The 27,396-nt window shown below is 39.6% G+C and overlaps 3 protein-coding genes and 1 non-coding gene across 4 annotated transcripts in view; 2 read left to right on the top strand and 2 right to left on the bottom strand.

Annotated features, from left to right (window-relative positions):
* Positions 1–3,075: 3,075 nt before the first annotated feature.
* Positions 3,076–9,265, bottom strand: LOC144647733 (uncharacterized). Its single transcript, XM_078507409.1, has 2 exons — positions 7,760–9,265; positions 3,076–5,092 (listed from the first exon to the last, which is right to left on the bottom strand). The coding sequence occupies exons 1-2, from the start codon at positions 9,201–9,203 to the stop codon at positions 4,350–4,352; spliced, it is 2,187 nt and encodes a 728-aa protein (XP_078363535.1). The 5' UTR covers positions 9,204–9,265; the 3' UTR covers positions 3,076–4,349.
* A 171-nt stretch (positions 9,266–9,436) lies between these two features.
* Positions 9,437–11,768, top strand: LOC144647766 (molybdate-anion transporter-like). The gene is made up of 2 exons (XM_078507452.1): positions 9,437–9,589; positions 10,271–11,768. The coding sequence occupies exon 2, from the start codon at positions 10,275–10,277 to the stop codon at positions 11,607–11,609; it is 1,335 nt and encodes a 444-aa protein (XP_078363578.1). The 5' UTR covers positions 9,437–9,589; positions 10,271–10,274; the 3' UTR covers positions 11,610–11,768.
* Positions 11,769–14,259: 2,491 nt separating this feature from the next.
* The window catches only part of LOC144650978 (vacuolar protein sorting-associated protein 18 homolog), a 29,780-nt gene continuing 16,643 nt past the window's right edge, over positions 14,260–27,396 (bottom strand). The window contains exons 11-31 of the mRNA XM_078510827.1: positions 26,964–27,053; positions 26,036–26,096; positions 25,485–25,585; positions 25,212–25,272; positions 24,363–24,427; positions 23,814–23,949; positions 23,540–23,686; positions 22,540–22,633; positions 22,318–22,391; positions 21,271–21,426; positions 20,287–20,430; positions 19,399–19,530; positions 18,671–18,792; positions 17,836–17,926; positions 17,582–17,647; positions 17,185–17,240; positions 16,762–16,879; positions 16,181–16,209; positions 15,926–16,016; positions 15,689–15,747; positions 14,260–15,144 (exon numbers count right to left, since the gene is read on the bottom strand). Coding sequence (XP_078366953.1) covers positions 15,081–15,144; positions 15,689–15,747; positions 15,926–16,016; positions 16,181–16,209; positions 16,762–16,879; positions 17,185–17,240; positions 17,582–17,647; positions 17,836–17,926; positions 18,671–18,792; positions 19,399–19,530; positions 20,287–20,430; positions 21,271–21,426; positions 22,318–22,391; positions 22,540–22,633; positions 23,540–23,686; positions 23,814–23,949; positions 24,363–24,427; positions 25,212–25,272; positions 25,485–25,585; positions 26,036–26,096; positions 26,964–27,053 — 1,957 coding nt within the window. The 3' untranslated portion in view covers positions 14,260–15,080. The remainder of the gene's footprint in view (positions 15,145–15,688; positions 15,748–15,925; positions 16,017–16,180; positions 16,210–16,761; positions 16,880–17,184; positions 17,241–17,581; positions 17,648–17,835; positions 17,927–18,670; positions 18,793–19,398; positions 19,531–20,286; positions 20,431–21,270; positions 21,427–22,317; positions 22,392–22,539; positions 22,634–23,539; positions 23,687–23,813; positions 23,950–24,362; positions 24,428–25,211; positions 25,273–25,484; positions 25,586–26,035; positions 26,097–26,963; positions 27,054–27,396) is intronic.
* Positions 15,237–15,309, top strand: Trnas-uga (transfer RNA serine (anticodon UGA)). The gene has a single exon. It is a non-coding gene; the product is annotated as a tRNA-Ser (tRNA).

Here is a 27,396-nt window from a genome sequence, read left to right as displayed (position 1 = left end):
CAAATATAATATTTTATTATATTTGATCACAAGTTTCATGCATTTTATAAATAAAATACTATGAAACGCCCCGCTTGTAATCCAGCGCAAAAATTCAGTTTTAGATCAAGCGCAAAAATTCAGCACTGGAAGTAGTATGTACTAAATCTCTGTGGCAAAAATTTTTGCCTCAGAGTGTAGTACATTACTACTTACAACTGCTCCGCAGGTGTTCTGCTCGTCCGCACGCACAACACTGCCGTCGCCATCACTTGCCGCCGGCTTGCAGTCCACAAGTTACTCGTCAGCGTTCCAGAGACCAACTGCAATCAACCTCCAGGCTTTAATACCTCCAGCCGCTGATCGCAACTTCCGTTCAACAAGCTGTCCGGGACCTGTAACCGGCGAGTTTGTCGCCGGCTTCAACCGTAGTCGTGTCGCCGTCCTTGTCAGGCTCGCTCACGGCAGGTGCACAGAGTTCCGCAAGTTTGAGTCAGTCCGCAGCACCTTCTCACTCGTAGGTGAGTCACCGTCTTTTCCTACTTTCGTTACTGCTGTTTGGCGTCGGGGAGGGGGCCCTGTTCGCCTCGTCGTCGGCGCTGTCGACCGGTTCGTTGGCCAGTTTTACCACCCCCACCCCCTCAGTCGCCGCTTCAGTCTCGACTCTAGCAGCCTTCTCGCCAGCGTCTGGACCGATTCCGGTTTCTCCGTCGCTACATACGTTCATCTCGTCCAGGGTTTGACGTCGGCCCTGGTCGCCCGCCGATTCCGCCCAAGCTGGTCGAAAAGATTCGCCTCGGGGACTACGTCGACCTCGCCGAACTTCTCCCTGACTCCCTAAGAGACAATGAGGTCCCTCGGGAACTGCTACTCGAACACCAGCATCTGGTAATACCAAAGCGGCCTCCCAGGCGAGAAATCGGAGAGCCAGGTGGTCCTAGCTTACAACCCCACCCGCTTAATTGAGCTTCTGAAGTACCTTGATTTAATCGTGCGTACCCATAGAAGCTTTTCTGGCGCCGACGTCTGGCTCCGCTACGACCGCAGGTTTAGACGAAAGGCCGCATGCTCCCTGGTCGTCCTAGACTGGCGCTCGACAAACCTCGAGATTTTCCATCACGCCTACGCAAGTACTGTCCTGCAGTCGTCCCAGACCTTTCGGCGCCCAAGCGAGCCCCTCCGTGGCAGCGAAGCCCAAGGCTTCGAGATTTGCCGCACATGGAACATCGGGCACTGCACCAGCGGCTTCGCCGTCTGTAAGCGTTGCCACGAGTGTAAAGTCTGCCACGGCCCCCACCACTGCATCGAGTACTCCACTCGCACGGCCCGCCATCGATCTCGTTCCCGCACGCTTACCAGCCACCTTCTCTCACTCCTTCCAGTCTACCGTTTTTTCACGCGCCTCGTTGGTTTTGGCTCGTTCTTGTTTGCCGTCCGGCGCTTTACACCAATTTCCCTCCGGGTCCCCAGCGTCCAGGGCCCCCTCGTCTTCACAGCACTCCGTTCCCAAGTCCTTCGTTTCTCTCGGTGCTTCAGCCCCGTCCTCGACCCTTCCACCACCCGCTACCATTTTACCAATAAATCTGAACGTTCTCTCCACCGAACTTCGCAGTCACCCCTCCCAGGAGTTTCGCCAGTAACTCTTATCAGGCTTCGACCAAGGTTTTCGGATTGGTTTCCAGCCCTCTCGCGTCCCACTCCTCCAGGCTGCTTCGGAAAATATGAAGTCCAGTCTTCTGAACTTTCAAGTGGTTGATCAGTACTTAGCGAGGGAAGTGTCTCAAACAAACATGCCTGCCGCCGCAGAGAACTGGAGTCTCTCCTGGATCACCTCCACCATGCCGCACGAGTGGTCTATCCGGGCCGCCTTTTTCTTCGCCGTTTGACTGATCTTCTCCACGGTACGCATTCGCAGTCTCGTTATATTCCCCTGAATCGCGACGCCAGGGCCGATATTCGTTGGTGGTCCTCCTTTCTTCAAGACTGGAACGGCGTAAGTTTTCTAACCTCTCCTTGTTGGTCACACCTGCGGACCTTCAGGTATCCACCGATGCCGCCGGGGCCATTGGTTATGGCGCTTACCTGGATGGCCTTTGGTTTGCTGGTCGCTGGCTTCCGTCCCAACTCCCAGCATCCATTGCGTTCAAGGAACTTTATCCCATCGTCTTGGTCGACCACGTTTGGGACCACCCTAGGCCCGGACTTCGGGTCCAGTACCTGTGCGACAACCGTGGCTTGACTGCCGCCATCTCGAAACGTTTCTGCTCCAATGGGGCGCTCGGGGGTCTGCTTCGTAGTCTTTTCCTTGCCGCTGCACGTCACTCCTTTTGGGTCGCGGCCACCCACGTACCCAGGCGGCAAAACTCCATCGCTGACGCTCTTTCTCGTTCGCAGATACAGAAGTTCCGAGCTCTGGCCCCATTTGCGTCACCGGAACCTACGAACCTTCCAGCTCATCTTCTGGAGGAGCTCAACTTGCTGTCCTCCACCAGCGAGTGAACCACTTTCTTACCCTCAGCCAGGCTCCGTCAACGCGCCGGTCTTACTTGTCTGGCCAACGTTGCTTTGCCGAGTTTTGCGCCTCACATGGCTTATTAAATTCACGCTTTTGGTTCCCCTTTTCCTGTGTCAGAATCCACGCTGGAACTTTTTGTTACTCACTTAGCCTCACTTTCCTTCTGCACGGTTAAAAGCCGTGACTTGTGCGCTGTTCGCTGCCTGCAAATTGACTTGGATCTTAGCGATCCCGCTCACGGCCACGCCTGGCCTTGAACACGTGCTCCGGGGCATCAAACGTGCGCAGTCATTGAAGGGCCCTGCCCATCCTTCACGTCTACCCGCCCATGGCCCAGACCAGCCCTCTGGGGACAGGGCTTGATGGTTAGGTGATGAAACGTGATAACAGGCCCACAATACCATGTGCGCCGCTAGCTAAGAAGGGAAGCCTGGGGACTAGGCAACTGTTTTTTTGTTTGTTTGTTTTGTTTTTTTTTTGGGGGGGGGGGTGGGGGGGGGGACAAGGCAACTTACCAGGAGAAAACTGATAAAAAACTGATAAATACATAAACGTCTTGAAGCATTTGGACACCCCGCTCCCTCACTGGTACAAGATTGGGGCAAAATCTAGAACAACCATCAGTAAAATTCAAACCCAGTTCTATGGTTGAAAGCAGTTTTTATTTCGCCACTTATCATTACTGTTTTATTTCAACTTCAACTTTCTAGCTAGCCTTGTAAACTTTTAAAGTTATGGTAATTTGAGTGGCTTTAGATTGACTATTTTTGCTAAGCTCTGATTGGTCAAGAAATATGTGCTAACTCAGTGCTGATCTAACCAATCAAAAGAAACAGTTGCGGTGCCTTTCTTCACGCTAGGCACTACGCTCTGAGTTGTGATTTGCTAATTGGGTTATTTCCACTTTTTGTGATTGGCCAGATTCTCTCATAGCTAGGTTAAAGACATGGTCACAGTCACAGTTATTAGAAAATCTTTCTATAAAATCAACTATCTAGCTAGTCCCTAGCTGTTTGATAAGCCCTGCATTTAAAGTTTGTTTATTAAGTCTACTGCTGATCCTGATCTACACCAAGATCCGGCTACAATTTGCTCCTGTTTGTCAGACTGGTCCTTGCATAGTTACAGAAGTCACTGGTACTATCTTAACACAACTTATTCAAGTTCCCAGTGCGGGGCATGTCCTCTGAAAGTAACTAATGCTCAAACTAAAACTACATCAGTATAAAAGTATTGGTTTGAGTATATGGCAAAATGCTACAGAACTGTATGAGGTTACATAATAAATAACAAAGCATCTGTGCGCGTTGGACACGTACGATGTAAGCTTAGCATGAGAATAATAATCCACAAATATTGGTACGACTTCTATAATCTATACAGCTTTTTGAGAGGAAACGCTGATTTGTATATTTCTACATTTAGCGATTTTTTGAACAATCTCTTTAGTTTACTTTCTAATGTTATAATTTAATTATTAATTAATATTTGTATCTTATAACTTTTAATAATAATGATAATAATAATAATAATTTGCACGTATGTTATTATTAACTACAAAACACATTACTCTGTACAATGAGATGCTAAGATCAAAACTATATTGGAAATCTGTCAAGAACTAATTTTTGAATACAACTTACAGAATAGCTATTGCTGTTGTTTTTACCTTCAAAATACTTAGCCAAAGCTAAGCAAACAGCTAAGCCATGAAAATTAAACCGAAGAAGCCTTCAGCAAAGTGACATTACCTTAATACACTATAATTTTTATTGAGTAGCAAATTCTCCAAACTACTAACATAGCACATGTCTGGATAATTGTGAGGAGAATTTACATGTTAATCAGGTCAAGCTTATGCTACAGCACCAGCTATGGTTCCATATGGATGAGCAAACTTCTCATCCATGAGTAAATTCAACAGTACTGTCACATCATGCTTAAACTGCTTAAGGGTGCTCATTGGAGCAGACTCGCTGCTGTGCACGTCGCTTCCTTCACTGTCTGACTGATGGCTGTTGCCATGTCGATTGTTTTTGCTACTGTCGGAGGAGGGGCATGCGAACCCTTTGGCATCACCTAAAGCTCCTGCACTCTGATACTCATCATGATTTTCCGTGGCAAGATTTATTCCCCACGCACCTCCCTGATTTTCCACATCAGAGTGGCCTGACAAAGCTTGATAAACTGGCACATCCAGTGATTGCCAAAAGCTATTTGAGGTCTGTGTAAATTGACCCTCTGGAACTTCAGCGTCACTGAATGCAAACTGGGCATCCTCTTCACTCATAAACTGTGGCGCCATGGACGAAAACCAAAATTGACCTTCCAGGTCGTCAGAATCAACTTCACTGCTTGAGCCACTCTCACATTCTTCATCAGACTGGGTCGGGGTCATACAATAGAAATCCACGACTTCCTGGTCATCGACATCACTGTCTTCATCACTGGCGATGTACTCGCTGATGTTGTCGGCAGCTGGTACAGGGGTGGAGATATCGCACCACTGTACTGTTTCTAACTCTGTGCTTCTGTCAGAGGATTCTCTGAGCTGGTTTTGCATATCTTCTGTTAGGCTTACTGATGCATCAAACCAACCTGGACATAAAAAACACGTACCGTTAAATTAATTAACAGCCACATTAGCAGCTAGGGGTCTTGGAACATGCCCTAAGAAATGTGACAGGATAACCCAACCAATGTTGGGATTATAACTGTGGGAGTGTTTTGAAGAATAGGGGCTTCAACTGAAGGCAAGTGCTTTTGGTCAACTCGTGCAGCGAAGGCTTTGCCCCTCGCCCTTGTGCACCGTTTCACTTGCTCCACCTAATCCCGCCAGCTACACAGGCTACTGAAAGGGTTAAATCCAAAAATTGAAAAAGATACTTCATACAGTAAGGGCATAATAATTTATTATTATGTTGAGACACTTACATGGAATTGTTCATGCTTGTTACAAATTCTAATTTTGTAAGACAAGTGCTTTTTCAATTGGCAACTTTTTTTTAGATTGCATGAGTTTTGATTAGTTTTTAGTCTGGATGGACATTAGCCAACAACCACCCAGGGGAGGGTGAGGCTCAAACAACAGGAAAAGGAGGGAATATCCAAACAGAAATTATCTCAGATGTTTCTCATATTGGGGGGTTTAGGGAGTGTCACTGTCTATATCTTCTATTTTTCCTGGTTGGATCGATGCAATCTGAAACAGTTAAACTATGTACCTCCTCAGATTCACACCTTAAAAAACACCAAGAGTAAAATAGGATTCTTGTCACAGCGCCAGGGATTCTATAACCTGCACGAGTCGAATTTAAGCTAATGAATAAACCCCTCTTCTGACCTCCAGCAGAATCTACCAAAATAAATTGATCCAAAGAATTTTCTACATAGTTTGAGTTTGAAATAACTTTCTTTAATTGTTGTTTCAATTTTGTCAATTACCTTACAGCCTGTACATGCACACATAATTTTGTTCCAACCGCTAAACGTTCTTTTTAAAAAAGAAAGGTGATATGCAAGGTTTATAATAAACAAGATTTGTTGTTTTCAATTTTGTTCAAGGTATTTAGCCCTTTTACTTGGCAAGCAAGATTAGATCTAATTCTTTGAGGCACCATGACACTTAACTAATAGGTAAACTCAGGGATAAAAGTCAGAATAACAAAGATTATAAGACAGAAACCCTAAACACAAATAGCATTACATTGAAAACCTTTTAACTTATTAAAGGTTTCCACAACAAATTCTGTGCTAAGTTTTAATACTCAACATTCTAGAAAACTCTGTTTTTAAACATTATACACACACATATGTGATTTTATTGTAAAATCGCGACCTTAAATCACAGATGAACCTTGAAATGAGCTATTAATATCATTCTCCAACTTTGCGCACCTAATGTGACACCATTGACTGATACAAAAGGCAACACATGGCTTTTGTAAACAAAACAAAGGGATGTTTGATTTCCTGTTAACAACAAGGCAGGGAGGCCACAAAGGATATATGAACCCCTGCAGCTTCGTGAATTAATATTGCATTACATTTTTGTGGTTTTAAATGATCTTATTATATTGTTTTTAGCACCAGGTGCAGATTTTCAGATAGCACAGGGTCAATCACATGGTACCCTGGAGGCTGAAGCTTCTAAGAACCTTTTTTTTCATCATTTTGTTCTAGAAGCTATGAATTTAATGGAATAGTCTTTGTTATCTTTGAAAAAGAAACTTAAAAGTCTAGACTTAACCTAAAAGGATTTTATCTAGCTTAAGATCAAAGGATTAAAAAAATACTTAATGTGATGATCTTAAATATCTAAACAAGTTAACACTGTTAATTCTGTGTAAAACAATGAGTAAAACCTTAAAAAAATTAGTGTTTAGGAAGGCTTCTAAAAATGGCTTTAATCTGTTATCTCTAACAAATCTCAAATCAGCTTCAAGTAGGTAATCTGTACATGCTAATTACTAGCATCCTGCAACCCATCTTATTCATTTTAATTGATTTGTTTGCAAAAACAACTCATTTTTCCCACGGTAAGTCTTGTGTTTAGGGTTTGCTTGTGACCTATTCAACAAAAAAGCCCATAGCAGCTTGATCTTTTATAAAATACGTTATGCTTGGGCAAATATTCTCAATTGATTCTCTAGGAGTTGTGGCATTATGGAAATTCTGTTTAATCACTTCAACATGGTTCAAAAGATCACAGACATGCTTCAAAACATGCAAGCATTCACATGCAATCAAAAGCATGAAAAAAACATACAAAATGATTTAGTTTTTAGAAACAGCTCAAAACAAGGAAAATAATAAAAAACAGTTATCCACAGAGGCCTAAAAAAGTGCCAACATTTAGGAGTGCTTATGCAAGGCTAGATATAAATATCAAATGAATAAAATTTCATGTGTCATACAACACAGTTGATTTCCGTGATGTTGGAGTCACTGCAGAGTTTTAACTGACAAAAAATATTTTTTGGATTTATTTGGAGGAAAAAATCTCAAAAAGAAGTGAGTAAGCAATTTTTCATTTTTTCGATATTTCTGCAAACCACACATTTGACATGAAAATAAAATTTTAATTATCTGCAAAAACAATTTCCATATATTATGCATTTAGTTTAGCAAAAAATCATCAATAGCTATATATACTTTGAGCATCCATTCCTTTTTTTCAGGGAAAAATATAATTTATTGCACAAAATAGATAATTTTACTGAGTGAGCAATTTTTAAAAATAACACACATAAAAAATGTTCTCACCATTCAAATCCTTGAGATGAAGCACTGCTCGTGTTGTGTTGTGAATCAAGTGTAATGCCCAGATTGAAGCATCTTCCATGCTAACATAAACTCGGGCATTAATGTTCATTAGGCAAACCAAACGGTACAGCGCAAGGCAACTTGGAATGGGTTCTATGCCGAATCCATGGCCCCTCAGTGAGTCATAGTTCGCATCAAATGCTGCACCCCCCTGTACCCACAACCCAGGGAAGGTGGGTATGCAATCATGGAATATCCATGTGCTGTTGTTTACGTCATAGTTTACAAAGAGGTGGGGGACGTCATTATTGTTAATAACCGTCCACATCCCAGCCACCTCAGCTTGGATTTTTTGCTGCTCCTCGATATCCCAGTGGTTGCTGCTGATAAAATATTCACAGTTGCTAACGTAACCAGTGTCGCAGCCTCCTTCTGATTCGTCATCGCTGTCAGTGGTGCTACTGGCTATCCTGTGTCTTGCCTTGGTGTCTTTTCTTTCAAAAGAAAAATTACTGATACTTCTTAATGGTGATCTTGGGCTTGCCAACCCGCAGCTAGAAAGTGAGGATGTTGCAGAGTTGCATCTGCTACTAAGACGTTTAGGGGGGGAAAGGTACAGCTCCTTGAATGCACTTACCCCCATGGGGTGCATAAGAAAATGAGGGTGGGTGAGTAGGTTGAGGAGCTCCAAAGCATCTTCTCTGAAGGACGCTGATGTTGGGCTGCCGTTTGACAAAGTACAAGACATGGCCGCTTTCCAGTCGAAAACCTCAAAATTAATCCCGGTATCCCTGTGCTTAAGGCGGTACCGCCATATGCGATAAAATGTCAAGCCGGTCTCGTCTGTCACATAGGCGCGAAAAAGACAAAGCCAACGAAACATCACCACACAGCTTGGGATAACTTGATACGGCCGGATATAGCGCGCTGGTTTAGTCGACTTCGTTTTGGAACTGAACCAATCTTCGCTGTATCCTCTTCGCTTGTCAATGAAAGTCCACTTTTGATCATGTGTGTCGAAGAATAATTCAAAGTTCTTGTTGAAATTCGTTGTATTGAATTCATCCTCTTGGTCAAACACATCCGGCATGGCCCACTTCATCATGGTTCCCGCCATGTGCAAAAACATACTTTCACGCAATTCAATTTCGGTCAGCTCGTCGCCGCTTACACAACAAGAAATAAAATATTTCATGTAATCGGGTGTGAAGTTGCCTCTCAGCGACAAATCTTGATAAGTAGTCATCCAGTTGACGCAGGACAAAGATACTTTTTCGTACAAAAATTTCTGCGACGGCCATCGCAACAGCACGAGCCTTCGCCAAAGGGAAGCGGTTTTGGCGATGTTTCTCCACTGTCTACAAACCGACGAGGCCTTCGCCAGGTTCGGTGCATCGAGATATCCAAATATATGAAGCAAAATTTCGTCTAAAAATACTGCCATCCCGATAACACGATGTTGACATTAGCGAAAATAAAATTGCGCGCCACCACGTCGTCTCGATCGGTTTTATTCTATTTCGTCACGAGGTAATGGTAATGGTTTTGTTTACTTCGCCACAACCGGAAGTCTACCTCGTCCCCAGGGTAATCTGGAAGTGATACTTCTCGAAGATTAACCGAATATATTTTCGTAGTCCTTCGGTTAATCTTCGGAATTGATTTACAACTGGTCTATTGCAGGCGCAGATAATCACGATCTCTGCTTCAAATTTACGAACAACATTAGTGTTTTCCAACGTGGCACAATTTTTATCTCTTCCTGGACTTATTGTGGATTTCTTTGAGAAATAATAATATTTTTTAACAAGATATTCAAGGTCAAAAGAGGTGAGACTATCATATTTCTTAGTTCAATGTACAACATATAAAATAAATCAAGCCACAATAACCTTTGGACGTTTAGACGTACGTGGCACCCATTTGCAGTGTTTTGGCTGATAAAAGAACATTTGATCAACTACAGTTAGATCCAGAATTATCCCAGTTCAATTCTGTTCGTTAGTGTCGATTGCCACATTGAGTTAGTTTAAACCAATAATGAGCGATATAAGTGCGAACTAGAGTTATAAAAAGATATGGCGACTGTTTATAAAGCTTGATTTCAAAGTTAAACACTTTTAACGTCGAGAAATTTAGTTTTGGGAAAAAGAGGCATGTCTCAATACTCCACTGCACTCGATATTCAGAGTTAATGATTTTAATTTCACTCATTGCATCACTCCATTGGAAGGCAGCTTTCCATTTTTCATGTTTATCTATCCACACCCCCTCCTAATTAAGCTTATTTACCTCCTTTCTTTAAAGAAAAAAAAAAATTCAAGTGCCAACATGAAACCCTTTAAAAATAAAGTTGCTGTTTTTTTTTACCTGACCATATACACAAAGGGCCAGGAAATCAAATTTATTATCCTATGCCCATAATTTGGTATTACGTTAAAGGGGACTTGAGTGACAATTTCTGATATAAACCATGGTTTAACTTGCTTTGTTTTTTCTTGTCCTCCACAGAATCATGCTTGTGATTGCATACATTTCGTTTGGTGTTCTCTCGAGCCTCTGTGCTCTTTTTCACTTCAAGTGTAAGACAGGGCAAAGAGAAGAAACAATGATCGCCAATCCTAACTTTGTTACATTCCAAAATAGTTACTTTAAAGTTTACTTTCCGGCACTGATGGCTGAATGGCTTCAAGGACCCTACCTGTATAAACTGTACAGTCACTATGGCTTCATTGACACTCAAATTGCCATAATATATGTGTGCGGCTTTGCATCAAGCGTCGTGTTTGGAACCTCAAGTGCATACTTTGCCAGTGTATTTGGACGTAAAAAGGCTTGTGTAGTCTTTACATTACTTTACTCCTTGTGTTGCGTAACAAAACTGTCAAGAAACTATGGCATTCTCATCTTTGGGAGAGTATTGGGTGGAATATCAACATCTCTGTTGTTCACTGCTTTTGATGCGTGGTACTTGTATGAACACACACAAACCCACAATTTCCCAAATGAATGGGTATCAGCGACTTTTGCCAAAGCGACACTTTATAACAGCGTTATTTCTGTTGTAGCTGGACTTTTAGCCAACACTGTAGCTGAGTGGATGCCATTTGGACCTGTAGCACCATTCGTGCTTGCAATCCCGTTTCTTATCACTGCTGGAATTTTGATTCAATTTACCTGGGATGAAAATTACGGTGGAAAAAATCTCAAAGTTTTCCAGCCATGTATGGAGAGTTTACGTCACATTGTAACAAACAACAAAGTCATGTTGATTGGCATTGTTACCTCGCTCTTTGAGAGCGCAATGTACATTTTTGTCTTTTTATGGACGCCAGTATTGGACAGAGCACACCTTTACCCTCCGCTGGGAATTGTTTTCTCATGCTTCATGTTATGTGTGACACTGGGCAGTTTTCTATTCAACTTTACAATCAAGCACGGAATAAACCCTTCCACTGTGGTTATTCTAACTGTCATTGTTGCATCATTAGCCAACATTGGTGCAGTGTTTGCAAGTGCAGGTCATCCACGGATATCATTTCTAATGTTCGTCATTTTGGAGCTAGCCTGTGGTGTTTACTTCCCAGCAATGGGTTGGCTGCGACAAAAAATTCTTCCTGAGGCCCACCATGCAGGTATTATAAACTGGTTCAGGGTGCCTCTGAATGCTATTGCGGCAGTTGTTTTGATGGTACTTCATGATACACACAGTGGTCACGGCATATCAGCAATATTTGCCCTTTGTTCTATATTGTTAGCTGTGGCAGGAATTGCTGCTGTAAGACTTTCTGTTCTGTCAAGAAATGACGAAAACCTGAAAGTTATCAATGATATGGAAGAGGGACTTTAAAATCCTTTTAGATGCAGTTGGTGATGTTTAATGGATCAGAAGTTGTCAGTGATAGGGGCCTTAGTGGCGCAGAATTCTGCCAGAGCATGGTGGTTGCCATGGAAACCCATTCGACAAGCAACCATCAGGCACTGTGACACTGATCCCTCTGGGCAATACTTAAATTAACCCTATTCAGACCGGGAGGGGGGGGCTTTTGAGGCCCGCGCTGACTTTGAACTTTTATAACTTTTTTAAGATTAAATCAAACGTTCCCAAACTTTCTGAGTTTTCCTAAAAATTATCTGGCAACAATTTGGTAGGGTTGGATGATGCGTCATGAACTTGACATCACCATGGCAACGGCATTTTGACAGGCATGTTTTCCCAAATTTGTAATTTTGCGTGTTTCTGTCAATAAAAATCAACTTAAATGGAATTATTTTTACATTTTTACGGGTTTAAAGTACATATTTATTGATTTTGAGTACTTTGCAATAATTTTGGGTGGTTTTCTGGCATTCTGGAAAAATTTTGAAATCCAAGATGGCGGATCCAAGATGGCGGCTGTTTTGACATCATGATGTAATTGTCACGTGATGTGACGTCATAATCTCACGTGACATATACCAAAAGAAAGATTTTCGGACATACAATACATCCTATAAGTTTCATTGTGATTGCTTAAATATTCTGGAAGTTAGATAGGGGGGCTTCCGAAGCCCCCCCCCCGGTCTGAGAAGGTCCAAAAAAGCCCGGTCTGAATAGGGTTAATAACATTGAACCAATACTAAGCAAGAGTGGGAGATGTGGATCGGCAGCAATGATTCACAAACATTAGCAAGCAAAACTTGCAAGTTAAGTGAGTGGAGCTTCTCAATAACCTGAAAAAACTCAGCTTTACACCTTATGACTGAAAAAGACAGGAATTCCTTGCAAGAGTGAGAGATTACTTCACAGAACATGTTGTGTGCAAGAACCTTTACTGACTTACATATTGCTACAATAAGTTTTACAACTTAGGATTTTTTTGGTCAGATTTGCTTGTAGCACTTTCAAGAGTTTACTTTAAATTATTCTTAAAAATATGTAATTAAAAGGACATTAGACTTGTCATTGCCCAAAATGCCCAGCAGGGTTATATTTCTCAGGTTCAGTGTTTTCTCAGTTAAATTTGAAAATTAAGTTGTGTAAACAAAAACTATAATAGTAAAATTCTGAAGGTAATGCCTCCCTGAACTGTATCAGACCTCCGAAAGTAACAATAAAAATAACTTTATCCCAGGTAAATGCCTAAAGACTCTAACAAACTCTAACATCGAGATAAAAGTACGCGAGATAACAACGAAACTATGTTTCTATACGAACAATAAAGATCGAGTTCCACTTCTGAATAAATCACATGTTGTTTACAAATTTAAATGCCCTGGCTGCCAATCAGCGTACATCGGCAAAACGGACAGAACTCTTTTCGTCCAAACACATGAACACACAATCTCTGACAAAGAGAGCGCAATTTACAAACACCTGCGAACGTGTAACCATTTACTTTTCATTCGTGATTTGTGTAATTTACCGGATAATTTAAACACTGAGATTGCTCCACCTTCTATCAGTAATGACAAAGAATATTTCACCCATGTTGTCCGTGATAATACAACGGTATTAGACTGTGATCACAACTGGAATCTTCTTCTATACAAAGAGGCTTATTATATCAAACGCCTAGCACCTTCCCTGAACAATGGACTAAAATCCAGCAGAGAACTCTATCTACCGGTATTCTCCTGAGTAAACTTATTGTTTCCGTCTCCTCACTCACAGTGTTTAAGATCTAGCTTGTATGTTAATTTCATTAGTCTGATGATGGTATAGCTTATACCGAAATAATAACAATCTATTTATCAAGATCCTCATTTGTTGTCTGAATTGTTGGACACAATGAACTTATTCGGGTTATCCTTTGTCCTTTATAGCATCCTTTAAAAGTGATGACCCTGGCTTCTAAGAGTCTGGGGGAGGGAGGGTTCAGTTTATGCAATCTTCTTTGAAATGGAATTGTTTTGCAATAGCTGAAAGGAGGGAATTGGTTTTAAGCGCATAAAATAGTTATCACACCTAAAAAACTATTAGCCAATACCATAAAATTCTGGTTATAAGCCACCCCCCACTTTTAAGTCCTCTGGTTATAGGCCCATTTACCTAGAAACAAAGTAATACATCCGGTTAAAAGCCCTCCCCCCTCCACCCCAGATAAAAGCCCCCCTCTGCTGGATGACAGTTGAATTCAGTATTTGTTTCATATACACGGCCCCACAAGCTTCTAGCTTTAAACACAAACCGTGTATAAATAAAGTTGCTTTACCTTTGAATAGTGCTAAATGTTACTTTATTATGAAAAAATATTTCATATAACACTGCCGTGGCTTGTTTTGAAACATTTTTCTTATTTGGCTTGTGAGCCCCCCTGGATATAAGCCCCAAATTGCGGTACTTTCCAATGAATATCCCCAATGTTTTTAACATAGGATAGGAGGCATAGAATCACCTTTGTAGTTTACGTGGCTCAAGAATTCTTTAGTTCTAGATAACACTGTCTTTTTAAAAAATACAGCAGTTAAAACCGTAGTAGCTGTACAAATTATCCACAGTGCTGCCAACTTGGCATTGATTCTCTCAATAATTTTATTGTACACACTCTTGTATTGTACATATTAATCTACCTAGTATTGAAATCTTTTGGCCTAATAACTTCACAGTTTAAATACCTGCATCAGTTATCAGCGTGTAAAAATACAAATATTGTGAAAAATGACAGCATTTCCAATCCAATTGGTACTCAAATAATTATATGACTTCATTTTAATAAAAATAGTTTTACATCGGTCTGTGACTATTCTCTCTTGTAGCCTTTATTTTTGGATAATTAATTTTTTGTGAGCATTGCTTACTTTGTCACAGATAGTCTCTTGCCATCCATTATTTGGGTAGTCAGGCAATGCTCTAGGCTTAATTTCAAGCTCTTTTAGGAGACCGGGTGGGTGTGGGGCGACTCACAAAAAAATAATGCTGGAGATCGAACAAAGCAATGCTCACAAAATTCCCGGGGGGGGGGGGGGGACTCCCACATGAAAGGGACGGGGATGCTCGTCGGAAATTTTGAAAAGAACCCCTAAAAGAGACCAATCTGGGTGTGGCTCAAGCTTTTCTTGACCCCCAAAAGATACCAAAAAACTAAGAATGGAGTTTATATTTGTATATTTCGTGTGTAACCCTAAACAAGACCATAATGGCTGAAAATATTGGCGTTTTGGGCGTTTTGCCTGGAACACCCTAAGCGAGACGACGAGCATCCCTGTCACTTTCATATGCGAGTCCCCCCCGGGACAAATTTATCCAAATAAAGGCTTCAAATGGTTAATGACTAAGACGATACTAATGTTTGCTTTATAACAGTCATCCATTATAAATATATATTTTTTTAAATTTAAATCACTGCCAGCTTTCTATAACACTGTCATATTCATCTGGCAAGATGAATGGTTGGTCAATGGTTCTGAAAAACAAACAAACAAACAAAAACGTTACAAAAGGGCTCAAGGTTGTCACATTACTTAAAGAATAACATAACATATTGTTATTTGTGCAGGCAGCGTGGCTGAGTGGTCAGAGCGCTGGACTTGAAATCCGGTGGTCATGGGTTCAAGTCCCATTCTGGCCACTAGCTGGTGTTGCTGAGGTAGTCCCAAGTTCAACTCCTCGGCTACATTTGTAAGTAGCTGACTGATCTGCCACCTGCCAGCTGGGAATTTTAACCATGTTAAGTTCATTTACAATATGTATTTCAGTGTTTGTTAACATTAATCCTGAAAAGCCCTGTTGGGGGAGTGGTCAATTAAGATATTTATTGATTTACAAATTTTAAAATTACTTATTGGGATTAACTATTTCAGAATGGGTGTGTGCTTTCAGAGGGTTCCACTGTTGTCCAACCCTTCTTTTAGACATGAAATCCCTTTCAATATTAACATAGAGTAGGTAATTAAAAACTATATTTAATTATTATCGAATCAATTAAAATTAACCCCTTCTCTACTTACCGAATCATAATTTCCCCACAATAGAGACATTCAGATGCAATTAGGTCATCCAACTCATTCTAAAATGAACCCAAAATAAAAGTAATTACTTGTAGAGTAATGAGCGACATTGTACACCATACAGTGTCCCAGCTGTGTGTAACTTAAATGCTCCATGCAGGCCTTTCCCTTTATTCAGCACTACACAAATAAAAGCAAACTTATAAATAAACAAAAACAAGTTGACATCGGCAGTACCTTAATAGACTCTCGTGAAGCTAGTGTGACAGTGGAAGAATCCCCTCTTGATGATGTGTACAGCTGATTATAAAGTTCCTGAACTTTAGCTCTAAAAGACAAAAAAAAGAGGTATTCATTAATTACAATACGATATTAAGATGTCTTCAAGGAAAGTATTAAATAGATTTCATAAATTGTGTTTGATTAGACATCATTCCCCAACACCTTACTTAATAGGTTAAATATGTTAGGTATAATTACGGAAATACATACCTCTGTTTTTCTTTCAAATTCGGTAATATCTGCAACAATATGCAACAAAAGCAAGTCCAATGTCTTGAAATGTTTTGAAATGCAATTAATTTTAAGCAATCCTAAGGTATGTCTGCTTATTACTTTTGGCTCATACAGGCTAGAAATGTGTTATTCCAGAAAATATCCATACCCCTCCCATGGAAGGTTTTTAGTTTGAATCCCCCACCCCTTGGGAAATTTCTGTTAAGCCACATTCTTTCCTTTTAAAATTTTGACTTTTGAGACCCCCCACCCCCTCGGAATTGCCAATGACTTTCCATAGGGTGGGTATGGATATTTTCTGGAACTGCACAATATAATATTAATATTCTACGGGTACTCCCCTCCTGATTACAAGGTTTGTCCAACAAAATAATCAACAGAACCCATTTATACAGCGTTGCAGTAAAGCCATTAAAATGCAATTTGCAGGATCAGTGTAATGGCCAAAACAAGTCTGAAAATAAATTGGAAATTTTTCCCCTTTTGACAGAAATCAGAAGCACATAGCCCAAAAATGTCACTGGTTTTGTATAAGGATGAAATTTATCAATACGCACCTCATTTTTCAGACAATCTGAGTGGAAGGCATGATGACAGGGAAACACATAGAAGCCTCTTGTGAGGAGAGGATATGAACAGATTGAACACTTTTCCTGCGCTGGAACTATACTGTATCTGCAATGTTAGCAAATAGTTTATTATCAAGACTGCTTTAGGTGTAAAATTTTCCAATGAACTATTATGCCTTCCCTCAATAAACCCAGACCAACATAGCTTATCCCGGCTTCTGCAGCGTGATGTGAGTAGCACACTGCTACTTCTCCTGACTATAAAGCTCATCCGTGGCAGGTAAGCGACCCCACCCCCCTCCAATCCCCCCCCCCCCCCAACCAGCATTCTTTAAGGTTGCCCTGAGGTGAGGCGCTAAAAGAAAATTGTCTTGCACAAAAAAAACAACACCAAGTATTTGTTCAACTCACTTATTTCTCATTTCATGAATGTCTGATCTTATTGTCTTCGCACTTTCTGTGGCTTCCTAACAAAAGAATAATATTCAAAGTGATTTAAGAGTAGATTTTTATCACCAAAGGAATATTCCTTACAAGAGCTGTCCTCTCAGGTGAGCCAACATGTACAGTGAACTCCTGCCATGCAGACACCCTGCTATTATATAACAGACGAGTTGAAGTTCTGAAAAAAAAGGATTACTGAAAATAATATTATTCCTGCTTTTACAAACGTTCTCTGTAATGCCATTATAGCGTGGATGTCCTCTGACAAGAAGTATCCTCTTAGAGGGGTTCCCTCTTTAGTATGTGGCCCTCCCTCACCTCCAAAGTACATGTTCGCACTGGTTGTTTAATTGAGCTAATTTACCTGCATTTCGTTTTTGAGTTCTTCAATGTGTTGATTGTATTCATGAAGTGATGAACAAATAGCATCCTAAAAAAAAATTACATAATTGTTAAGCAATAAATAAACCAATCTTGTCTGCCTAATTTTGTATGTAGATTTGTACCATAACATGGGAATAACTGTGTTACAAAAAAATTGTGTTACTTTAGTGATTGTGTGACACAGCTCTAGAAGTTTCCAGAACGTTGATCAGTGTATGATAATAGAATCCTTACCTTAAAATGATCAATTGTGACAAAATCCTGGAAAAAAGGAAGAATATCTTCAATCTTGAGAAGTTCACATTGGTTCAAAAACTCCATTGCCCTGAAGAAAACAACAACAACAACATTAAAGTTATGGTAACTTAATTAATACAGTTATCATCACATAATGATCTTTTAACTTTATTTGCCACTCAAATCATTTTTACATCAGATAAAAGAAGAATATTAGTAAATATTAAGTAGCAGGAAGATCACATTCTAATTGATTCTAATGTGGTTCTTAGCAAGCTTATAATTAGTTTATGAGAGATTTATTACCTATGAAATATTCGACCAGCAATAAAATGTCTGATTCACTGGCTGATTTTATAGCCTTCTACACAGACGTTCTTAGGGCTCATCACGCGTGACCAGCCCTAAGAATGTCTGCTTCTGCTGATATTTAGAGGGTCCCCTATGCACCATTTTCACATTTCCCATACTTTGTTTGCATTGTTTTCAATTTCTCTTGGGACAACTGTGTGTCCCAAGAGAAATTGAAAACAATACTTACTTTTGGGCAAAATAGTCTAAACAGGGATCTCCTTGATTTTTGCGTGAACGAGAAAACATTTTAATTGAAGGAGCTAGAGCAAATTTTTAACAACACATCGAATTTTGGCTAAATTTTAAATTGTCACAAACAGCTCCAGATTTAGCATGCAAGTTTGCTGACGCGTGCTGAACACTGTCCTGTGTTTTACTACTCCTTCAACTATTACTTGTGATGTGTGAAAAGGTCAAATATTTTTATGTGATTCAACTAATTTTTGCAAAGGAGTATACAATGGGACCCTCTATTTACTTTTTGACATCTCGTTCCTCCTCCACCACGTGTCTAGCAATTCTTAACCACAGCTTCTTCCTCAACACCTCATCATCTTCTGGAGGCTTCTGAGCTTGAATTTTTGCCAGATCCACATCAACCTTAAAAGGATAGGAACATCAGATTGTACTGAACTTTTCTATGTTAGGTGTCCTCTATTAGTAGAGGGTTTTTCCTCTGCTAGATACTTTTAGACACTGATAAAGTTTGTTTGTTTGTTCATCTGTCCATCTGTCTGTTTTGTCTGTTGTTCATTTATTTGTTTGATCATCTAAAAAAAGACATGTTCAAATTGGCTGTGATCAGAAACCAAATTTTGATTGGAACAATGATCATGCAGCGCTTATATTTTTAATAAGATAAAAGCATCCTTGAAATTATTGACTTATGGATTCAAATTTCAAATAATCAGTTCATTGTGTACCCTTGGGAGTATGCTTTGCTTGGCATGACATAAATAACTACTGGAAATTAAAGTTATTGTCAACAATAATGTGGTTATAACCTATGGACATGTGATGTTTTATAAAGAAAAAAATATTTATTTTAAATTGGAGGAAGTCTCAGAATAATGGAAGCTGGATTACAAAATGATTAATGATTGACATGCCATCTGTATATAATCTGAACCAACTGATCTACCAACTGCCTCCCATGAGTTAGCTTTAGAAACAGATAAGAGAATGTTGCTAATAACTTCATCATACCTTTAAAGACAAATCAACGGCTTCCTCAAAGAGTCCCATTGTACTGTAGATGTGAACACAGGCACGCTGCTTGTCGTGCTCTGAGCAGAGTCTGAGGGCATACTTCATGTCATAGCACACTTCTTCTGGGTCCTGATAAAATTACACAGTCAAGCATTAAATGCAATGGTCACATGACACATCTCCACTGTCTGGCCGAGCCCTGTACGTATGTGCACAGCCTATTACCCATGGAGTGGCAGCCATGGACAGCTGTTTCGTCCTTGATAGGACTCATCAGCATGGCATAGCCAGGAAGGGTCTTACATAAGATTAGAGACCCCACCGTCTACTCCAGAGGCGAACCTGAAGGTTGCTTTAAACCCCAGCTCCATATGAAAACATATGGGAGCTGTGGCTGGGACTGTAGAACAGTCTTGGCAATGTGTAAGGAGATGTGGATCCACAAAATTAATAGGGATGTATGTATGCCCACAGCCTATTACCCGTGGAGTGGCAGCCATGGACAGCTGTTTCGTCCTTGTTAGGACTCATCAGCATGGCATAGCCAGGCGTAAGGGTCTTACATAAGATCATAGACCCTGCTGTTTACTCCAGAGGCAAACCCGAGGGTTGCTTTAAACCCCAGCTCCATATGGAACCATATGGGAGCTGTGGCTGGGACTGCAGAACAGTCTCGGCAATGTGTAAGGAGATGTGGATCCACTAAATTAAGAGATGTGTGTGTGTGATGACATCAAAGCATTTTATTTATAAGTTTGGTTTAGAATATTATTGGAACAAAAGCGATTCTTAAATTTACTATAAGATTCAGTTTTTTGTGATTTCCCGAAATATCACAGTCTGTTATAGTTAACAGCTGAAACCAAGTTATCTTAGGTAACTTACCTGTCCTTGCATTTGCAGGTATCGCAGTAATGACCGATCATCCTCTTGCTCAATATACAAGGACAGTAGATAATTGTGAATAGCTTGATCTCTGTTTCCTAACCTCTCAATGCAAAACTCCAGGTAGCGAATGGCTTCCCCAGTCTGCGATTATATGTATGGAGTAAATAAATAAACATTACAAAGTGCATGAAAATTTATTGATCTGGCTATTACATATAGTTTGCATTTATTCATTAGCAGTTTGACTCAAACATTACTAAATACATAACTTTACAGCTCAATGAGGCCTGAAAACATAAGGTAACTTGACTTTAAAGTTTTGTTTTACTCTGCTTTGCCTGTTTTTGTGCTTTTGCATGTGGCTTTCATTTAATTATTAATTATCTTCATTTAAAGAACAATCATTTGGCTTTTTCAAATTAAAACATGATTGCTCACTTTATCACATAATAATTATTGTATTTTAAAGGTACATAAATTTTCTTTAGGAGTTCTAAATTATACTTCTTGGTTGGGAGATCATTATTCTGACTACATATATTATCAATTAAAGGAGCGGTGTCATGGGAATTTCACAGATTTTTGGTCCAAACTATTATGAAACTAGTGGTAGGCAACTTAACCCATGAAAATCTTTGAACATCTAAAGGAAGATATAACCTTAATTTGCAGAGAGAAATTAAACCACAGCTATATATCTATTTTTTTTAAAGATGTGCGGAAACAACTTGAAAAGTGTAGCCTCAATCTTTCAATTTATAATCCATTTCTATCCTAGCCATCTGTAGCCAAAGACACTTGTAAACTGTTTCAGTGTTCTAATGTAGCAATTGATAAAAAAATTGACCATTAAATTATTTTAGGTTTCCTATGACAAAAACATGAACTTTGGCTAATCTGTTAAAATCTCTAACAAAGCCCCTTTAAATTCCCTTTTGAACAGCACTCTGCAATTCCAATTTATTGGCCAGTTAGACTTACCTGTGTTGATTTTCCTTGCTGATGGTAGTGCACGAGGGCAGGAATCAGCCGACGTGGGTCCAACTTCTTCTTCTGTTCAATCCACGCACTTACTGTTTGTCGTGGAATGTGCTGCATCAGCACTGGAGAGAACTTGTAATACAACTCTGTGTCTGTCTGAAAAGTACACCAAAAAACATACAAAACATAGCATCAGAAAAAAAGTCATCCTTCACTTTTCACCTGTAAGAGAGACAATTCTATGCAGGTAACGACCGTTCTCCAACACTACAGGGACCTCTGTAAGATAATTATGTCAACAGTGTTAAATTTTTTTGGTTTGAAATCTCAGACATTTGTGACCTCTCACGCAAAAATGTACACTAATGGCTTTTCGTAAAATTAATGAGTAAAACAAACGCCTATCCAACGGGTTGGAAAATGGCTTACCAAGTCATTTAAAACTGGTGAAACTGGACAGCTGAAGGCTTATGAATTATCATGAACAGATAGCCATGAAGGGCTGAACAGCTCATGAAAAATTTCGAACGGATGGTCAAGAACGGGTGAACGACTTATTATTTTACTATTCTGAAAGGATAGGCCTGAACGGAGGAAGTATGGGAGGTTCAGTGGCCTTATTGTTAGTCGTAAACTGGACTGCAGATGGAGCACTGGCCTGGTCACTAGGTTGTGTTCTTGGGCAAGACACTTATTACAACTCTCATGCACTGTATAGTGCCTTTTTCTACCCATGTTACTTTATAAATGGGTACCGCCTAATTTGATGCTGGGGGTAATCCTACAATGGACTAGCATCCCATCCTTGGGGGAGTTTAAGGAATACTCCTAGTTGTTTAATGCTACAGAAACTGGGATAAGCTTTTGGCCTGATGGCCCACTAGGCCTAAACGCAGATTTTACCTTTACTTTTTCTTGGAAGAGGAAGAATCGAGTACACAAGATTATTGCCTTCAGGTTTACTCCAGCTATTAAAACATGACTTTCTACTCCCTTGCCAGGTAACCACAGGAAAAATTATTTTAAAATTATGCCTGTTGTTCTAACCTGTTTAATGAGGACATCCAATGCGGCCATGAAGTCGTCATGTTGAATGTGGTGGCTGATAACATGCTCAAAATCTGAAACAAATTTATTACCATTCATTTCTAGATAAACTATAACTTATTGTATGTCACTAGTTAAAGGTTTACTGAACATTTAAGAATTTGTGATGTAATTTTATTCTAAATTTAAATTAAAATTATATTAACCCTGGGAAATACACACCTTGCATCAACATAGCAAAGAATATCAAATTTTCCACATCTCCATGACTGGCAATCAAGTCATAAGCAGTTTTCCTGTTCTGATCCAGACATGTCTACAAAGTTGATAAGTTAAATTGCATTAGATGATCAGTTTTAATTCTGAAGAAACTGTTACGCTACATCAGCAGACAAGTGAGAGACTCAGTTAATTATCAACTGGAGGTTGATTAAGGTAAAGAAACCGCTGTCAGTAGCAGTTCTTTTAAAGCTGGCTTTTTGAGCATTAGCCCTTTGTCAGAACTTGCTTCAAAATTAATATTTAGGTCAAAACAAACAGTTTGAAGCTACTGTTAGTAACAGCAATTTAATACTCCTATGGGCAGTGCAACTCAATTCTTCATCATTCACTAGTCATCCACTGGTTAACCATTGGTCTACCGTTGACCAGCCATTGGTCTACCACTGGTCAGCCATAGATCAACCATTGGTCAGCCACTGGTCAGCCATCAGTCAACCATTGGTGTACCATTGACCAGCCATTAGCCAGCCATTGGTCTGCTATTGGTCTACCATTGACTGGCCATTGGTCTACAGTCTACCATTGGTCAACCATATGTCAACCATTGGTCAGCCATTAGTCAATCACTGGTCTGCCCATGGCCGGGTAGCCATTGGTCTATCATTGACAAGCCAATAGCCAGCCATTAGTCTGCCATTGGTCTACCATTGACCAGCCATTGGTCTGCCATTGGTCTACCATTGGTCAGCCATTTGTTTACCATTGGTCTGCCCTTAGTCAGGAATTGTTTTGATTAGATTACAGTTGAATCCCAATAATTCAAACCTTCAAGGAAACGAAAAAAAGTTCAAGTTATCAGGGGTCTGAGTTATCGAGAGAAAAATTAGTAAGAAAATGACCTGGAGGGGAATTGAAAAAGGTTCTAATTAGCAGGAGGTTCGAGTTATTGAGGGTTGAGTTATCGGGATTCAACTGTAGATTGTTTAGTGTCCAGACCCACCTTGACTTTTGTTTGAGCCAGGAATTTCCTAAACTCCTCTTCCAAGTCTTCATGTTTTGCTTTTGCATCATTTTCTTTTAAACTGCCCAGGTCATTCAAATACAGCTCTATCAACCACATAATCAGCATCGTCATTTGTGTCTTGTCCTTAATTACACAAAGACAAACAAAGCATTAATAACAGACTAAAGATGAATAGCTAGCCACTAGGATAATGTGCACAAGGGAAGGATTAAGGTATGTGACAGTGAATAGCAACAATTACTTATTTTACCTGATTTTTAAGACTATCCAGCTTTTTTAATAGGAACATTCTTAGGGCTTGTCTTTCTTCCACTTGAATAAACTTTAAGGCAACTTCTTCAAATGACACTTGAGTTTGAGCATAGCACTTGGCAGCATTAGTATAGCTATGTAGGCAATCAATCAATCAATCAATCAATCAATCAATCAATCAATCAGTCAATCAATCAGTCAGTCAATCAGTCAGTCATTCAGTCAGTCAGTCAATCAGTCAATCAATCAATCAATCAGTCAATCAATCAAGTCAACCAATTAATCAATGAGTGAATCTGTCAAAACTGTCAGCTCATCAGTCCACCATCAAAGGCAGTCAATGGATGAGGGACGATTGGTCAGTCAGTCAGCCTGTCCGTCCATTCGTCCATCATCCATCCTTCTATTTGTCCATCTGTTGGTCAGTAGGTTCATCAGTGAGTCTGTTAGTCAGTGGGTCAGTTGGTGGGTCAGTCAATCAAATCAGCAGACTAAGATGAATCACTTATTCACTCAATTACTGGATTTGCTTGTAAGATTTGGCTACCTTTTGTTCTCAAAAAGCTCCTCAGCTTGCTTAGTTAAGACTTTGTCCAAATTTGCAGGATTGTCCTATCAGAGATAAGAAAACAGTGAAATTGGTTTTCATAACAACATTACACAATGTTTCACAAGGCATCACCATCATAGGTGCATAGGGCTGCATTAGTATGTATGTTGCAGTTAATTTTTGATCTCAGTTAATTTTTTATTTTAACTAGTTAGTTTTTTCCAACTAGTTGATTTTTTTTAACTAGTTAAATAATGGGGTTAGGGCTGGGGTATCATATATTTTTAAAAAATAGTGGTTCACCCAACATTTCCTACGTGGCAAAGTGGATAAAGGGTTGGACAGCAAATCCAGAGGTTGAGAGTTCAAATCCAGTGCAGGTTAGTAAAAAAGAAAAAAAGCAAATAATAGTACTTAGGGGGAGGGGGATAATAGCAGATAGTAGGGGAGGGTTAGTAAGGATGGGGGGGGGGGTATGAGATATCAAGGGAGGGAAGGTGTTCTACTTTTTCTACTTATTAACCTAGAATAATAAAAAAAACTAGTTAGAAAAAAAACTAACTAGTTAAAATAAAAAAAATTAACTAGGATCAAAAAATAACTGCAACATGTATAATACTGGTAAAATTATGCATCTTGCACAAAACACAACTGACAAAATTTGAATAATTATAGGAATTAATTCTGCCATGCTTCACCTGGGTCTCAAGAATAAAATTAATAAATTACCTGAAATGAGAAAAACTACTTTTCTGGCACCAAAACTGATTATTGGCTGCATTGCCAGCTCCAAATGAAAGATCTACTTTACATTATTTTGACATGTTTTTTTTTTTTTTACTTTACCTTACAATACTCTTTGGCTAATTCAAATTCTCCTCTTTCAAGGTACATTCTCCAAACATCCCTGTAAGCAACAAGATGCAAAAGAATGATGGATTAATAATCCTTGATCAAAATAATTGTCAAGCTTAGCATATATGCAGTCCTCTGTATAGATGGCTCTAGATAGCTTGGTTATGCTACGTTAAGGCAATTTTTACCTTTCCTTCATTTTTTTTTGATAGTAAAAAAAATAAATAAAAAAATAACTTAACTAATGTTTCCAGTTAGATGTACCTGCTTTCTCTTGTAACATGGTACTGGAAAATAGCAGAATCAGAGAATATCCACACCGTTTTCTTTACAATATCAATGCATAGACCCCTCATTGCACCATACTAAAAAAGCAAGACATAACTATTAAACTATATAATGTCCAGTATGTTGCCTTGAGCTTCCTGCTGGTGGCTTGCAAAGACAACAATGTCATTTTGAGCTTGCAGATAATATGATCACTGCTACCTAAGCTTCACATGTATATGTAATAATTTCAAAGCTTTGCAATAAAACTACAATATTATTATAATAATAAAGATGCAGTTTTCAACAATGACACGATCATGGGAATTGAACCCGTGACCTCCCAGATACATACCGCATGGGGGCTCAAACCAACTGAGCTACGCACAACTCGTGGTGAGCTGGGCCATTTACTAGGTTGATATGTGACATGTGTCCTGCCTACTGCTGGGATCAGCCATGTCGAGCTCAAAATTTACTATTTTCATAATGTATTTGACTGTGCCTGACAGTAAAGATCTGCAGGTAAATGTGAAAATGATACTGACCCGAGGTGGGAGTAGATCTTCAAACACAACTTGTTCACTCAGAAGTGACACTGCTTCAAATCTGTAAACAGAAATGAACATCAACTTTAATAAACAATGTCAACTGGAATTGTTGTGGAGGATTCTGGCAGTGGTCTAATGACCTCATGCATTGGACTCATGATCGAAAGGTCCAGATTCAAATGTAGGCCAAGGGCACTGAGTTAAAGAGATCTTGAGCAAGTCACTTTACTCTCGTTGTGTCACTCTCAAACCAGAAGTATACAATAAACTGGCACTGTCATAATCATTAATGTAACGTCAGCATAAAAAAATAATGGATGGTGATCTGTGATAGATTAGCATCCAATCCAGGGGAGAGTAGCAGTCAGTATTAAAATGGGGGCCAGTTGAGTATTCCAAGTCACTTCATGCTATGACATGTAAAATAGATGTGGACCTCTCCATTATATAATTAATGCATAGTGAAGGGTTCAGGCTTTCAGCCAGGATTTAAAAAGTGGGAGTCCGAAATTTTTATAGGGCCTGACTGTCCCCATAGGAGGGCCTGAGGAGCATGCAAAGTGTTTTTCTGCAGTTATGAGTGCAAAGGTATCTAAAGAGTTCCAAATTTGCTAAAAAAACCCTCTGTATACAGTTTGATTTATATTAATTTTCTCTGAAAAGTGGTCGCCCATAGGACTCCTGGACTCCCACCTGGCTAAGAGCCTTGCTAGGAGGGTTTGTTTTATATACTGTGACTATCTAGTAAATTCCTATTGGAATTACCTCAACCGTAAACCAATACAAGAGGAAATTGAGAAACATTTTTTAGTTCTGTGAGATTAGTTCTGTGAGACCTACAGAAATTTGGGCTCAAGCTGAGGTCCTTTTTAGAAAAGACCTGGTTCTTCAACTGAACCTTATAATTTCATGCCAATCAACTCACTTGTTCTTATACAGCATAAGAGAATGGAAACCAGTCAGGCCAACAGACAGAGGAGGGACTGTCTCCTTTCCTTCTGCAGCCAGCTTGTATCTTGTGCAACAGTTAAGAAAAATTTGCACTAATCAGCACTACCTAATATGTTTTCTTGGAGATTGAGTTGGATCAGTCTGTGCAATTTTATAGTTGTAGGCCTCAATTTAACACTGGATTATACAGAAGCTGTCAGATAGCAGTAACATTTGATGCGACCAAAGTAGCCAGATAAATAAAAATAAAAAATTAGAGTCAGATTAAAAAAAAAATCCTAGATATTACAACCGAACGTTGTTAAAACTTCAAAAAAAAAAAAACAATGACGACATGAAGTCATCAAAACATTAAATGCAATTTTATCACTCAACTTTCTTTTTTAATGCTTAAATTCGAAATCTTT

Source organism: Oculina patagonica, chromosome 4, assembly GCF_052425735.1.
Source record: "Oculina patagonica isolate OP01 chromosome 4, crgOcupat, whole genome shotgun sequence".
Taxonomy (NCBI): Eukaryota; Metazoa; Cnidaria; class Anthozoa; order Scleractinia; family Oculinidae; genus Oculina; species Oculina patagonica.
The sequence above is the reverse complement of the archived record's forward strand: the minus strand, read 5'-3'. Positions and strand labels throughout refer to the sequence as shown.

Excerpts from the sequence above, each read along its gene's own strand:
- LOC144647733 (XM_078507409.1), bottom strand. The coding sequence starts at position 9,203 with ATGGCAGTATTTTTAGACGAAATTTTGCTTCATATATTTGGATATCTC. Across the intron at positions 5,093-7,759 it reads TCATCTCAAGGATTTGAATG|GTTGGTTTGATGCATCAGTA; the intron begins GTGAGAACATTT and ends TTTTATGTCCAG.
- LOC144647766 (XM_078507452.1), top strand. The coding sequence starts at position 10,275 with ATGCTTGTGATTGCATACATTTCGTTTGGTGTTCTCTCGAGCCTCTGT.